The following is a 14,467-nucleotide window of genomic DNA, read 5'->3' on the forward strand; positions in this document are numbered from 1 at the left end:
TCTCGGAGTGTTGAATTATTGATCAGTTCTATTTTAATTTTGTACAGTAGCAGGCCTGGAGGAATTGCACTAGTTTAAATTATACTGATGCATCATATTTTAGGAAATTGTTTAATTTTTGTGTGTAGTTATTTACATGTAATTTGCAAAGAATCTAATATAGTTGTCACAAAATCGCTCATACTACAGACTTACAGTAAGTGCAGTAGCTGGGCAGATGAATGCTGGTACTTGCTGACTTTGCTGTATATTTTAAGTTAAACCAGCTCAACCAAAATGTATTTAATGTGATGGACTATGGATGTGTCATGATAACTTAATGTTAGAGTTCAGTTTTATTTAACCAGCTTCCCATTAAAACTGAGCTAATTTCAGCAGATAACGAAAAAAAATACAAATGTGTTTGCTTAAAAAAAAAAAAAAAAAAAAGCATTATAAGAATGTTGATGAATTATTCATGTAGGTTTCACTATGTTACCAAACTAGAATAGCAAATTTATCAAAGCACCGATGCTGATGAACCAGGTGGCCCCATTTATCGCATATTGTAGTTTACTATCCACACTCTATTTAACTGAGAAGTTCATATCACATTAAAAAATACATTTATTGTAAAAATGTGATGAAAATATAACAAACATACAGGGGCTGCATGTTATTTGTGGTCACTGACAGTGAGAGGAACAAGTCAACTGAAATAAACCAGTTGATAAGTCACAGCCGAGGCAGCAAAGCTCACTGCCTCCTTCTCACAGGAGGTGGGAGGAACTGTCAGAGATGGAGAACTGACTCCACTTCACAGTTTACCTCATCAATAACCTTTAAGATATCGAGAAACATATAGAGACAAATAAAGTAAAGATAAAACATATATCAAAGTTACAAAAGAGACAGAGCAAGACATCTTTTCATCTCCAGACTGACAAGTGTCCTATTGTTGTCATCCTTCAGCACTACTTTGTTGTTGTTGAAAGCATCTCTGGGTCGTCGTTATCAAAGGCATAAATCACAGAGCTGGAGAGAGCCAGGTGTCTTTCATATGAACTGCTGCACACATGCTGATGTCTCACCTCTCCTCTGATCAGTGGAGACCTACAGTACACAGACTTCCCCTCACATAAAACACACAGACTGCTGTCTGGGAATGAGCCAGAGAGAGAAAGAGTATTTACACGCACACCAATAATTCAATTATAACCACACTAATGCAATACGCATATTATTGCAAACTCTCATGTAAACACCTTAACCGGGTTATCTTACTCACATTAAGGTCCTAATCAGAGTAAGCATAACTTGATTAACAGAGCCGGTTGCTTGTCAATCATTCAAATGAATCTTGCCATGTGTAGGTGTGGTTTCTTTCAGCGTCTGGATTGTCTGCACGCTTTGCAAAGGTCACACAGAGAACAGGGATACAAGGTAGGTCTGACACCATGGCTGCACTAAACTCCAACAGGTAAATAACAGCTCAAACATCTACATGAAGCTGCCCTTTAAATTCATCCACATCAACATTTCATTCCTTTGCTCTACAGGCCTGTTACACACTTCATTTAATACCTTTAATGTAACTGCCCCATTAAAGGGGCAATCCACCGATTTTACACAGTGACTTTGTTAACTCATCATGAGGAGAACTACAGTGTGTGAAAACAGCTGAATAATAACTCTCATGGCTTTGGAGGGAAAGATATTTAACAGAAAGCCTGTGTTGGATGTGGAGATGTAGAAATTTATCAGACAGGGATAATCCAATGAAATATGCTATGCTCAAATGCTAAGTTGCATTATAGGAATGCTGGATCCAATGTTTCTGAAGCTTGACTCATACTAGCGACTTTGAGTCCTCTAACGTCCTGGACAATGAAAAAATAAATCACTAGGGTTTCCCAGTGGGTAATCAGAGCCATTGTTTGTGTAAATATAACGTAAATATAATGTACTGAGAAAAGGCATATATATATTTATACAGTTTATATACCACTTTTGTGACACAAGCTAAAATAATTATTTATACAATAAAAATAAAATAATAAAATATCACTTCTCACTGAAAATATCAAAATGTATTAGAGTTCTCCTTTGAGCATGATGTCATCAAACACAAAGAACTACTGTATTAATAATATTCAGACAGATACACTTCAATATGACATCACAGTGTCCCAACTGTTGAATAACGGATCGACATGTTGTTTAGCAACAACTGTTGAAGTCACATACTCGCATGTCCTTACTGCTCTGCTTCATACTATGACACAATCATACAGCTTGTCTAAATTAGAGTAAAAGGTAGAAGACAATGCATCCTGTGATCACCTGACTGAAGGTGAATATGTGGTTACATGTGCGAGTTGAGCTCTAAATACAGGATGGCTTCAACATATATAAGACCCCGTCCTCTGTACAGTATGATAAGAACAGTCCATTTTCTGTTGCTCGCTGATATGATCATATCTTCAGTATGTATACAGTATATGTGTGCTTCTGTGTGTTTGTGTTTTTGTGTGTGTGTGTGTGTGTGTGTGTGTGTGTCCCTTTACCCAAGACGTGGCTCTTTTTTTGCCATAGGTTTCTGTATATAATGAAACCATTTGGCGCACTCATCCTTCACCATTGAGCTTTTGTGGCTTCTGATTGGGGAGAGAAAAAGTCAATTACCGAGGTGGAGTGAGCGCGGAGCTCAGAGAAGCCTGGCTTTATGGCAGTAATTGCACCTGTATCTTATATTGTACCTTTGAACAACATGATGAGGAAGGAGAAGGAGATACAGAGTGGTCCAAAAGTCTGAGACCACTAATTTCAACTGGGTAACCCTTCAGAAGCACAGGGAACAAAAATGTCTCAGAGGTGCTCTGTAACTTTACGAGACATAATCATGGATGAAAATGAGTTTGACACATCGTCTGATCCAATGTAACCATGACACCCTGAAGAGAACAGATATGTATAAATGACAAGAGAGCAGTGTCCGCAGATGGTAAACATATGATCTGACACCTGTGGAGAAATCCACAAGAAGGTCAGGGGTGAAGAAAGATTGAGCTGCCCACCAGCCGCGCTGGAGCTGGTAGGGACTGAGTGATTTGCTCAAGGACACTTCAGCAGGGTGGATTTTTGCAGGCGAGGGGGCTCGACCCAGAGCCCTTCAGCTGAAGAGCTCCAGTCTCCATACTCACTACATTATCTGTGAAATCTGGCGTAATGAATTGCAGATTGCCTCACCAGTTTCTATTTCACATGAATGTATATTACACAACTTTAGTCCTGAATAAATCAATCATAAATTAGAATTCATAAAAAAACTCACATACTTTTACAAGGTAACAGTACCCTCCACTCTGAGTGCAGCCTCTGAAGGTGTGAACCCTGAACACGCACCACAGATATTGGTGTGTGTGAGTGACTGTGATGTTGTGATGTGGTGTGTTGAGCTCAGGAAGAGCTCAATGTCTTTTTACTTCACTTCTCAGTGACAAGAGCACCGTTCCTTTGTAGCTCAAGTGCATGGCAGCATAGCATCAAAGAGGACAAACTAGACTCTTTATTGAAGTGTAGCCGCTCTTTTAACCTCTTCTTTGTACTTCCTCCATGCACTTCAGTGAAAAGGAAACTACTCCCATGCCACAGAACTGATCACATTCTGCTCCCACACAAGCCTCAGCATACCTCAGTCACTCACACACAGTAGATAAAGACAGTGGAATGGAAACAGTAAAGTGCAGGGATAAAATCTGGCATCGATTTGCTTGTGGAAACAGTGACAGTGGTTTGTGAATGGGATGGGGTCTCAGTTCACAACCTTCATACCAAGGCAGTCTATGATGGTGACTTAAACAGACACACAGAAAGGGAGGACACAGATGTCTGACCTTGCAGTGGTGCTTATGTAATGGTCTGCTTCAGTGCATTTAACTGCAGAGCTCCTTTCCAACCTGGGATCAGTAAAGGCAACATGTCTCTGCAGTGCGATCTCCTCGGACATCACTTCAGACACCGTGAGAGGTCCTGTGAGCTCTGAGTGAATCGGTTGTTATGGCCCTGTCTGTGTGGTCCCCATGGAGCCAATCATACTGATTAAAGTAGACTACTTAAGTCTCCTCTCATTAGTGTCCAAGTAAACAGCCTTAATTTTTTATGCATTTTAATGCCTGTCTCCCAGTTGTGAGGGTGGCAGTGCAGGGACAGACGAGTGACGAATGGGGGTGATTTCAGGTTTTTTCAGGTGAGAGCATTAAGTGTCATTTCACCATCAACTTAAACATTTGTTTGTGTATTTGCACTGATCAGTGTGAGTCCAACTTGCTTTTGCAGATGATAAATTTACAGTGAAAATAAAATCAGATGTATGCATGTTGGTAATAATAACAATAATAATTACAAGAAGCAGCTTTGTAGACACTATTACATGAACATGATTTTAAAGCCAAGCTCTTACAGCCAGCTCCATGAACTGCAGTTACACAATCCAGCACTGCTCTAGATACCAGGGGCAACTAGGGTAAAATGTGGCATGACCCAAAAATAGCACTGCAACACCGGCTTCCACTTGATTAGCGCAGCTGTAAACAGTGTTTCCACATAGAGGGGAGGCATGCAGAAGGTTGTGTGCTGTAATAATGAAAACATGCATCCATGTTTATACGTGTTTCCATGTGTCCCTTCACTAGGGAAAGAGGGGATGAGAGCAACTAGAGCGCTATTAGCACAGTCAGCAGGAGGGAGGGATGGACGGATAAAGAGAAAGGAAGGTGGTGGTGGTGGTGGGGGGGCTGGGTAAAGACGTAGCAAGTACCCGACTCTCTGAGCCTGGAGCTCTCGAACAGTGGGTGGCATCAAAACAACAGGCAGCAGACACAAGAGCCCGGTCTCTCAGACACACATATTGAACTGCTCTGCCTGCCTGTGTCTGTGCTGCTGCTCTGTTCTCCTGCTGGTCAGCAGTGTCTAAAGGTGGCAGACATGTACGAGGCAGCTGGCAGCTCAAGTTTCATTTCTCCACCAGCAGCTCAACAGTTGAGACATAATGAGCTTCAGCGTTGCTGCTCTGCCTCTTACAGCAGCTCATCTTCCCCACCACAGGAGCCCAGACTGTGGGTCTCCATGGAAGACTGTTTGCCTGCTTCAGGCAAGACACTCAAGGTGAATGGGCTCAAAATTTTAACTAATAGATATCGCCATGAATCTTCCCCACTTCTCTACTTACATTAAGACTATTATTTTTCGTATAACAAGTTTTCAGAAATGTTATGTCTAAATATGCAAATGAGGCATTAGCTAATTAAATATGCACTCTTTTACATTTCCAGACCATAAATGTGGAGATTAGATGAAGCCAGGGTTCAAATCTCTTGTTTCATTTTGTTACTGAGGGTATTTTGGATATCTTTTCACTCACTCAGAAAATGCTGTCAACAGCCATAAAAACATCCATTTTCACCATGTTTTTAGGCATAAAATGTTATATAAATTAGGCTACGAATGATATATGTGAAAACCCCGCAATAAAATCCTTCAGAATACAGACAGGAATAAACCTGGAAAGATTTCTGTGAGAAAAAAGTCATTTTGTGAAAAACAGCCCTTAAAGGTATGAATTGTAAAATTCCATACATTTTTATTGGAAACCACAATTTACAGAGAAGCGTCTGTGAAGTGGAAATGACCATGTTTGGATCTGACAACAGTGTGCAGGAGAGAGAGCTTTACCATGAGATGACATGGTGCAGACGACCAGTCCAGTACTGCATGTTGTGTCAGAATGCTAAGGTGTGGTGAGTTTAGGTGAAAGCTACAGATACAAATTCAAAGTGCAGTTAAATAAAAACCTCAATGTGCATCCTGTTCACTAGTCTGAAAGAAGGAAAGAACGAATCTCAAAACTAACCAGTTTGGGTTTGGTGCCTGCCGTGCCTCACCTTCAGTGCATCTGCTGTCCGAGGGTGAGTTAAGACCTGGGCAAATGAGGTGAGCCTTCTCTTCCACTTTCAGGAAATAGCCTTTCAGCACTGCTGTGTCAGAGTGCAGTAGCTGTGTTTGTAGAGACAGGTGCACACACACATCCGACGAGGTGCACGTACATGTGCACGTGACCTGATTTGTATGTCTGTGAGCAGACAGAGCAGTAAACACTGCATCTACACAGAAAAGTGATAGAGTGATAGTGATAAAGAAAACCAGTTGTCCTGTGATGTGCTGAGGAGACTGCACCTGCTGAAGTCAGACAGTTCAGCGGTAGCTTATATTGTCCCCCGCTCACACCAAGACACATGTACATAGAGCATATGTGAGGGCACTTAACAGAGAACAAAGCTGATCTGGGAACAGTAGCTCTATGACTGCACATACAGAAGTAGACGGGGCATGACATACTGTGCGGTCCGCTGACGTCAGAGTAGCACACACACTGCTGTCACTGGGAACGGAGTCATGGCCTGGGGAGGTGTGTGTGTGTGTGTGTGTGTGTGTGTGTGTGTGTGTGTGTGTGTGTGTGTGTGTGGGTGTGTGTGTACATGTGTAGTCAGCATTGCTGTGGAGACAGTGAGTCAGAGAGGCAGACAGGAGAGCAGAGAGAGGCCCCTGGTAAAGTCTCTCCACCTCTTTTGCCTTCATAGGCAGCCTTGAAGAGTCTTTGATTTTGTCAGTTTTATGCCTGTGTGTGTGTGTGTGTGTGTGTGTGTGTGTGTGTGTGTGTGTCCGAGTGTGTGAGAGAAGATGTGCTGTGCATGGTCGTTCGAGCGTATGAGATCACAACGCTCCTCGTCAGGCCCTATTTTAAGGCCTGCGACTCATGGAGTGCCCCGGCCTCCACAGACTCATTGGGCAAATGATCAGCCTTGGCAATTAAAGCCAATCTGTGAGTCAGTGTGGCATCAGGAGGGCCATCTGCTTCCAGCCCTGTAGCACTCACTCTGGCCTGTGGGACCACTTGCTGGGGTCACAGCTCACCCAGCTTATAGAGAGATGGTCACAGGATCTGAGGGACAATCTGCTGTGTAACTGTAGTTCGATACAAACCTCTTCTACCAACAGCGCTGCTGCGTGCGCCTCTGCCACGTCTCATGAGTGCAGTAAAGACACAAACAGTGGGATCCGTCTCATGGAGGACAATGTTGCATGGACCCATGACACAGGTAAGATCCTCATCAGCCTCAGGCCACTGACTTTCTCCACCTGCTCCAGAACTGCAGCCAAGAAGTGTACTGACATGGGAAATATTAAATATGTGAATTTTGATAATGACTGTGCTTGTTGTCCCAAACTACATTATAATCCACACAGGAGGTAATGAACTACAGCAAGAGTCCAGTTTCACTGGACAGAGAGTTTGAAAAGAAGTCGTCACAGTTTTAATTAGTACTAGATTAGTACCAGTCATGATGTTGACATGAATGGAGCAGAGCTCCGAGAGTCTGACTCCAGCTTGATGTAAATACAGTTTCAGTTTGTCTTTGATTCCAACACTGTGATGAACTGTCACAGTCAAAGTCTTCTGTGCCTGAGGGCTTTTAATATGAAAAGGAGCCACTGGAGGCGACGAGCGGCATTAACATCATGTTAAAATAGTCATTGTGATCACTTTTAATCTGTATCAGAGATTTATCCTCTGGTTGCTCGTCACAACTTTTGTTTGGAATTGTGTGGCTCATCTAAAAACCAAAAAAGAAAAAAAAAGTAATGAAGACATTGCTTGGCTCGACTTCTCTGGATTCGACTTTCTCTTTCAGAATATCCTCTTGCATAAAAACGTTCTATGTTACAGAGAAAGGTGGTTGTGGATGAGAGTAAAACACAGACCACATGGACTCAACCAGGACTCGATTGATCTGCTGTGAACACGATGAAACCATCTACTCTGTCTTGGGCCACTGACCCTCCAGAATCCATCTTTGTTCAAAGCTCTATATACTCCATGTCAACACATCTCCATCTCCCCACAGCCGACAGTTGCTAAACCCTGTAAGGCTAAATGATGTCTCAGGATAAACGCCCCGTGTGACCACTGGTGCATTTATCATATGCTTGGTTGGATCTGCCCCAGTGTCCTGGGGCATGCAGCCCTCAGGGGCAGTAACTATCACACCAGTTGGACAGGTCAGCAGCTCTGGGGGGTCAAAAGGTCAGCAGCCTTGACTTCTTTACTGTTACTTACAGTTGTATGGAGCAACAACAGTGTTTCTCTGGCAGATCTGTTCTGACACAGTCCTTGTTTCTGACTTTATAAGAACTGGTGGAGCCATCGACCATGTGACAGAATTATACAGACACACACACACGCACACGCACACACACACACACACACACACACACACACACACACACACACACACACACACACACATACACACACACTCAGCCATCACCCATCTCTTTAGTGTTAGTAGATAACTGGTAACCTAACATTACCCACCCCTCTGTTCTCATTGCATCCTCGCTGCACTTACCGTTGCCCTCTCCCTCCTTCATCTTCCTTGTCCTCCATTCTTTTACTACTTAAGAGTCTGACTCACTGGACCTGAACTGCTGTTTGTCTGTCATGACATCTGGAGTAGCTGGATGACTGAGTGTTATGTCTTTCTCTCACTCAGTCTGTGTCTCTCCCCTGATGGGACCCCACTAACATCTTCATCCCTGGTTTTTCAGTGTAGCATAATGACCTCCTAGTAGCAGCCCTAATGGAGCCATAATGGTCATTTATGCCAGGGGAGGCTCTGAGGGCACGGCTGTGGAGGCAGCAAGTCACACAAGAAAATGGGAGAGAGTCCTGAACTTCAGTCTTTCTATGAAGACGCCCTTTTCTCTGTGTGTTGTGTGTGTGTGCGTTCAACTGTGCACTCATGTGTGTGTAATGAAAGGAACTGATACAAGACTGGTTAACAATAGAAAGTACAATATGAATGTATGAGGGGTGTATCCCTGCTTTTGATGTTCACTTCTGCAGCTTATTCACATGCATTATGCACACATGCATACACCATTTCCTTTTTTTTTAATTACATTTTCCACACACAGACAAGCTTCTTATTCATGCATACATCATGCACACAATAGACCATCCTATCATTCTTAAACCTATTCATATTTCTTCTACATTTGCTGCCACCATTAGCAGAAACTACACTGTACATAAACTACAGTGCATAAACTTACACTTATTGCTAAAAACTATTTTCTTCCTCAGCATTTGCATTTTAATATCCACAGTAAACAAGAGAATCTGTGACTGTATACAGTCTCAACCTGAGGTCATCTGAGACAAGTGAGACAACAGTTCAATGCACAGTGAAGCTCTGATCACAGAGGATACTTATTTGAATGTGGCTTCAGTGCCTTAATCAGGTTAGGTCCTCCAGACGAGACACCTCATGCTTTGAATATAGCACATCTTGGGATGTTCCCCTGGGCGCTACGAGTTGAATAATACAATAGCACATTTATCAGCTAGCTAATGCTAATTAGACTGCTGCATAAAAACGAGAATAATGTACAGTAATGTTCCTTATGCCGTGTCAGCTCCTGCTATTACAGTTTCACAGCTAGCCATATTCACAGCTGCATTCTGGGTTAAAATAAGAAGAAAACAGCAGCCCATCTAATCCATTAGGTGTCTACTTATAAGAGTGTAAAGAAAAACATGTTTCTATCCTGTGGGTTTGATCTCTTTGTGCACTCATGTACTTTATAACCTCAGCTCAGATGGAACGAAGAAAACAGACGTGGTACAAACATATGGAGGAGTGAGATGGATGTAGCTCCTCTCTAGGTGGCAAAGACTGTGGTTAATTAAATAAATGTACCAGATGCAGTACAGCAGGAAGAGTGAGTCAGCTAAGAACAGGACGGATACATTCCTCACTCCCACTACCACAACCTAAGAATCTTAATTTCAACCAAACTTGAAATGTTTCTCTCCTTTTGAAGCTATCTGAAAATCTGTTTTTAACTGAGGTACCAAGGGAGTGGGGAGCTCTTTAATGTCTGATAGAGTCAAAGTGACGTCCTTCTGTAGTTCAGTTTAATTCAAAGATCATTTCAATTTCAGTTTGCTCTTTGTAGCCTGATAAAATCGTTTAAGACCACTTCCCTAATGCTGCATTCTCATACTCTGATTCTTGCTTCATGTGCCATATAGAGAACATTATTACTTACCTCATTCATGGGCCGAGTGATAGAGTACGAATGATAATGTATGTGGTTGAAGAATGAAACTTTGTCAGTTTAAATCACATAAACAATAAGTCCTTATTTAAGCTTTGTTCATACAGCGGTCTGAAAATAAACTGAAGCTACACGACTGACATGTCAACTACCCACGGAAGCTCGGCCTGTGATACTGATACCTACACTCACAGATATGTACCACCCTGACATCACTTTAAAGCCAACTGACAGAGTTGCAGAGGATACCTGCCAATGTTGTCTTCTCACTATAAAAGTGTATTTATTAATGCATCAGGATGGAGGTAGTGAAAGTGCAGAAGCCGTTAAAGGTTAAACTGAAAATAAACAGATTTTCTCACTTGCTGAATGGAATCTTTCTCTGATTACAACTTTATTTTTAAGTGTGTGTTGTGACAGCTCACATCTGAGAGGCTGCAAAACCTAAACCCAAATAAAAGCACAATGATCCTCACGGCTGAACACCAGAAGGTGTGAGTTAGAAAATGTTCTGGTTTGTGTCATGGCCTCAAGGTTGTTATTTATCATTTTGATTTGTTGACTGCAGGTGTTACCTAAATGAGCCAGTAGGGGAAGAAGAGATTGTCCTGCATTCTGTGTCCTAAATGCTCGGTGCATGGCTGTTAGCATGAGGACTGGACAGGAAGTGAACGGGTGGTGGCAGCACTGCTGATGATGAGTCAAGTGATGCTCCAGGTCGCCAGATTTCAGGTTTTGTTGCCTTTAACATATGTGATGGCCTGTTAGCTGGTAAAGACCTAACTATGCCACTGCAGTTGCAGTCTGGGTAAACTGACCCCTTTAGCAACATGCTAGTGTAGGATGGGACCTCAGTGATGAAAATGTTTGGATTTGAACTAGAGGTTATCAGAGCCTTGCCCCAGAGCATGTCCTGGGTGCGTACGCAAAGGACTTTGGTGAAAGCAAAAATTCAATTCAAAGTGAGGTTAGTTCAGGGACTGAAAATAAATATGGAAATTCAGCTACAAGTCAAGACTGAGGGAGTCAGAGATATTAGCATTATTTCCTTTTGAAATCACGTGGTGACAGCAGCACAACAACACCAGTCTGGTGGGGCCAGTGTTATTTGAAGGTAAAGGCAGTAACAACCTCAGCACATCTTAAACAGCAGGGATGTTTACATCCACACAGAAAACAACATGACAACACTCACATATCACATGCATACATTACAGTCCCCTCAGCTTTTATCTGACACTGACAAAGCCACAGCCTGGATCAAAGTCATGTATGTGCATTAGCACAGTCTGAGAAAATGTTGGGATCAGACAGGGATGACTGCCACATGTCAGGGTGTATCAATGTGTTACGAGCCTCATGGAAAAGTCTAACCCACTACCAAACAAAAGAACTTTAGCTGAAGAAAATATGTCACTCAAACATATAAACAATCAGGTAGTTATAGCTTTATCACAAAGAAAAGCTCTGATGGATAGAAACAAAGAAAGAGTTGCTGCTAATCATGTGTCACACCGGCTTATCTATAATTCTCAGGTAAAGGTAAAAACTGCGTCTTCTTGATTGTCACTACACATGCAGGATGCAGCATCATCTTCAAATTCAACAGAACTTCAGTTTTAGCATAATGCTGCAGTGCATGATTACAGCATATTAAACAAAAAAAAATCAAGAGAGGCCATCTCTATCAAACACTTCTCTCCCACAGTCTTCTTTCTGTCCAGTATCAATGTGTTCTGAAAAGCCTCAACAATCCAATTAAAACGACTGAGTAACATTTGTGCAGAGATCAATTCACGCTCTTGTTATAAACTGACTTTCTGTGCTAGAAGTGCAACAGAAACTCAGTTTAATGATTTCATAGTTTGAGTAATGTGAATGTGAAGCAGACGTCTCATAAGGGTGTAATGGGTTTGAGACACAAACACTTTACAACAGGTACATTTACAGAACTACATCACTCTGAGACAGATAAACACATAGATGTTTAGTAACTACCAGTTCTCATAGATACCACTGAAAACATGTAAATAAGTTTGCTCAGTGGGGCTTTGCTGTGATGACGCTCACTGCCACGGACAAGTTTAGTTTGACAAATAGAGGATGATGTGATTTCCATCAGTAATATGTGAAGGTCTCTAAGTGCATTAAATAGTAATGATGCCAAGGCTCTGATGGAATAATTCTGTAAGCAACTCACGGCATACAAATACGACACAGAAAAATACTGTGTGTGATCAATATCAAACACATGTTGAAATTAATTGGGAGTGCCACAAGGACCAGACAGCTAAATTGTCAGATTCAGTTTAACAGCTGTTGAGCTGGTGTCAGATTTGAGTCAAACTGGCTGCACTGAAAGCTTTTTTTTTTTTTTTAACTCAGCTTCTGTGTATTTCACGTCTCTTTCAGATTCTGTTTTCTACTTGAACTGTGTTTCAGCCACAGGGATGTCAGCTCTGGTTTCTCCGTATGTCTTATTGAGTTTTTGCACTTAATTCAGTGTTTCATCACTGATCAATGCTTTATCACTGTTTTATCCTGACAATTGAGCAATCACCTAACCACTTTTTTTTCTGTTAACAGTGGACCCATGAGGTTTACTGGGAATAAAAAAAAGCCTTGAAATGCTGCCCACAATTTACACCTCTCGGATCGAGCCGACTTAGTCCCAGCTCCATTTATTTATAGTGTTTCAGCGAGGTTGTGTACAGTGGGAAAAAAGCCTTTGATCTGAAATTGAAGATGCCTTCCACATCTTAGTAAGGAAGGACACTAGTCAATATTTGGCCTGAGGTTATTTAATTTGGACAGGGAGTTTGATTCATACATTAAAAATTCCAATTACCCTGTCAAGAGTTGAGCTAGCCCAGAGGAGGCTGTTTTAATCATACAGCTTTATCAAACTCTTTAAATTGAGTTTAACATGGACAGGATCATACATTCTGCCTCGGGGAAGGTGATATCCTTTAATTTGTTGTAAATAGTAAACATTTTGAAAATCCATGTTTAACTAGAGTTACTTATACTGATCACTTCTTTCCCTGTAATCTCTGGTCTCTCTCTCTTTTTGTAGAACCAAGCTTACAGATGTTTTCGGTGCTTTAACAGAACATGAAGGAATCGAAAAACACTCATTCTGGTTGATTCTAAATGTCGTCTCAGATGTATGCCACACACAAAAACACTCCTTCACATTCCCGGTCTTCTGACTCACATTTGTGTCAATCAGTAAATGATGCCATAAAAAAAAAAAAAAAAAAACCCGACAAAACATTTGTATGCTTTTCGTGTTCACCCACATTGATGAGAAGCTGCTATTCCCTTTTTTCTGTCAAATAATGTTGTGGTCAAGTATAAATCCAGCATATGTCTGATCTGCAGGTGGTCACAGCTGGACCTCCTGTCTTACCATTCCTGAATCTATTTCACAAAGATATTACAGAGATCTGAGCCGCTGTCAAATATTTCCTATTCCGTCTTATCAGTGGAAGGAATGATGTCTGGCACGGCAAAACAAAGTATGTGTAAAGTCCCTAAATAAAGCATGAAATTGACAGGACGCCTGTCTAAGTGAGGCCCCTCGGAGCCACAGGCCCCTGTCACAGCAGACAGGTGCAGCTGCTCACCTCCAGACTGCACGCCTCCGATTTGGACTCCCATTAAAGTGGCCGGCACTCTGAGTCAACACTTTTAATGCAGAAAATGACTTCATTCATTTTCCATTCTAAGAACCACCATTTTAAAAATCTGCCTACACAAAGCGCTGCTTATTTTTCCGCTTCTCGACAGATGAATTTGCATACATTGGGCCACGGAAGACGAGGAACTTTCCACATTTTAGACATGTGGTCATGGTCATGTTCAAGTATGGGATAAAAAGGAGTAAGCAATTTACTTCACTACACGTTAGCTTTCAAAACCTAGTTTAAAAATCCACACACGTAACATACTTATAACCCTGAAGATTACTTGATGACTGACGTGTATATGGATGAGCGTCTGTGTGTGTGTCTGTGTGTGTGTGTGTGTGTTGGTGTTTGAGCATGTGTGTCTGATTGTGCTGCTTCAGGGTGCAGAACAGAAATCAGTTGCAACACTGATATTTTAAGAAAGCCTTTAACTCACCAGGGAACTGGTAGCTGTAGCTTGGTGCGAATCCAGTGTATCCGCGGCCGTACGTTGCCACAATATTAGGGTAACCTTTGATAGAGAGGAAAGAGATTCAAAAGAGATGAGAGAACTAGAAATTATGTATATATTACATACAAATGTGATATTGTACAAGCACACAGAGAGACGCACA

At 41.8% G+C, this 14,467-nt stretch overlaps 1 protein-coding gene across 11 annotated transcripts in view; it reads right to left on the reverse strand.

The window, feature by feature from the left end:
• msi2b (musashi RNA-binding protein 2b) overlaps nt 1-14,467 on the reverse strand; it is a 220,734-nt gene that overhangs the window by 28,638 nt on the left and 177,629 nt on the right. For all 11 annotated transcript variants that reach the window (XM_087177123.1, XM_023418169.2, XM_087177121.1 and 8 more), the window contains one exon: nt 14,290-14,364. In XM_087177123.1, coding sequence (XP_087033249.1) covers nt 14,290-14,364 — 75 coding nt within the window. The remainder of the gene's footprint in view (nt 1-14,289; nt 14,365-14,467) is intronic.

The sequence above is a fragment of the Seriola lalandi genome, unplaced genomic scaffold (genome assembly GCF_002814215.2).
Source record: "Seriola lalandi dorsalis isolate HSWRI2012SDOR001 ecotype SW California unplaced genomic scaffold, Sedor1 jcf7180002054581, whole genome shotgun sequence".
NCBI classification, from domain to species: domain Eukaryota; kingdom Metazoa; phylum Chordata; class Actinopteri; order Carangiformes; family Carangidae; genus Seriola; species Seriola lalandi.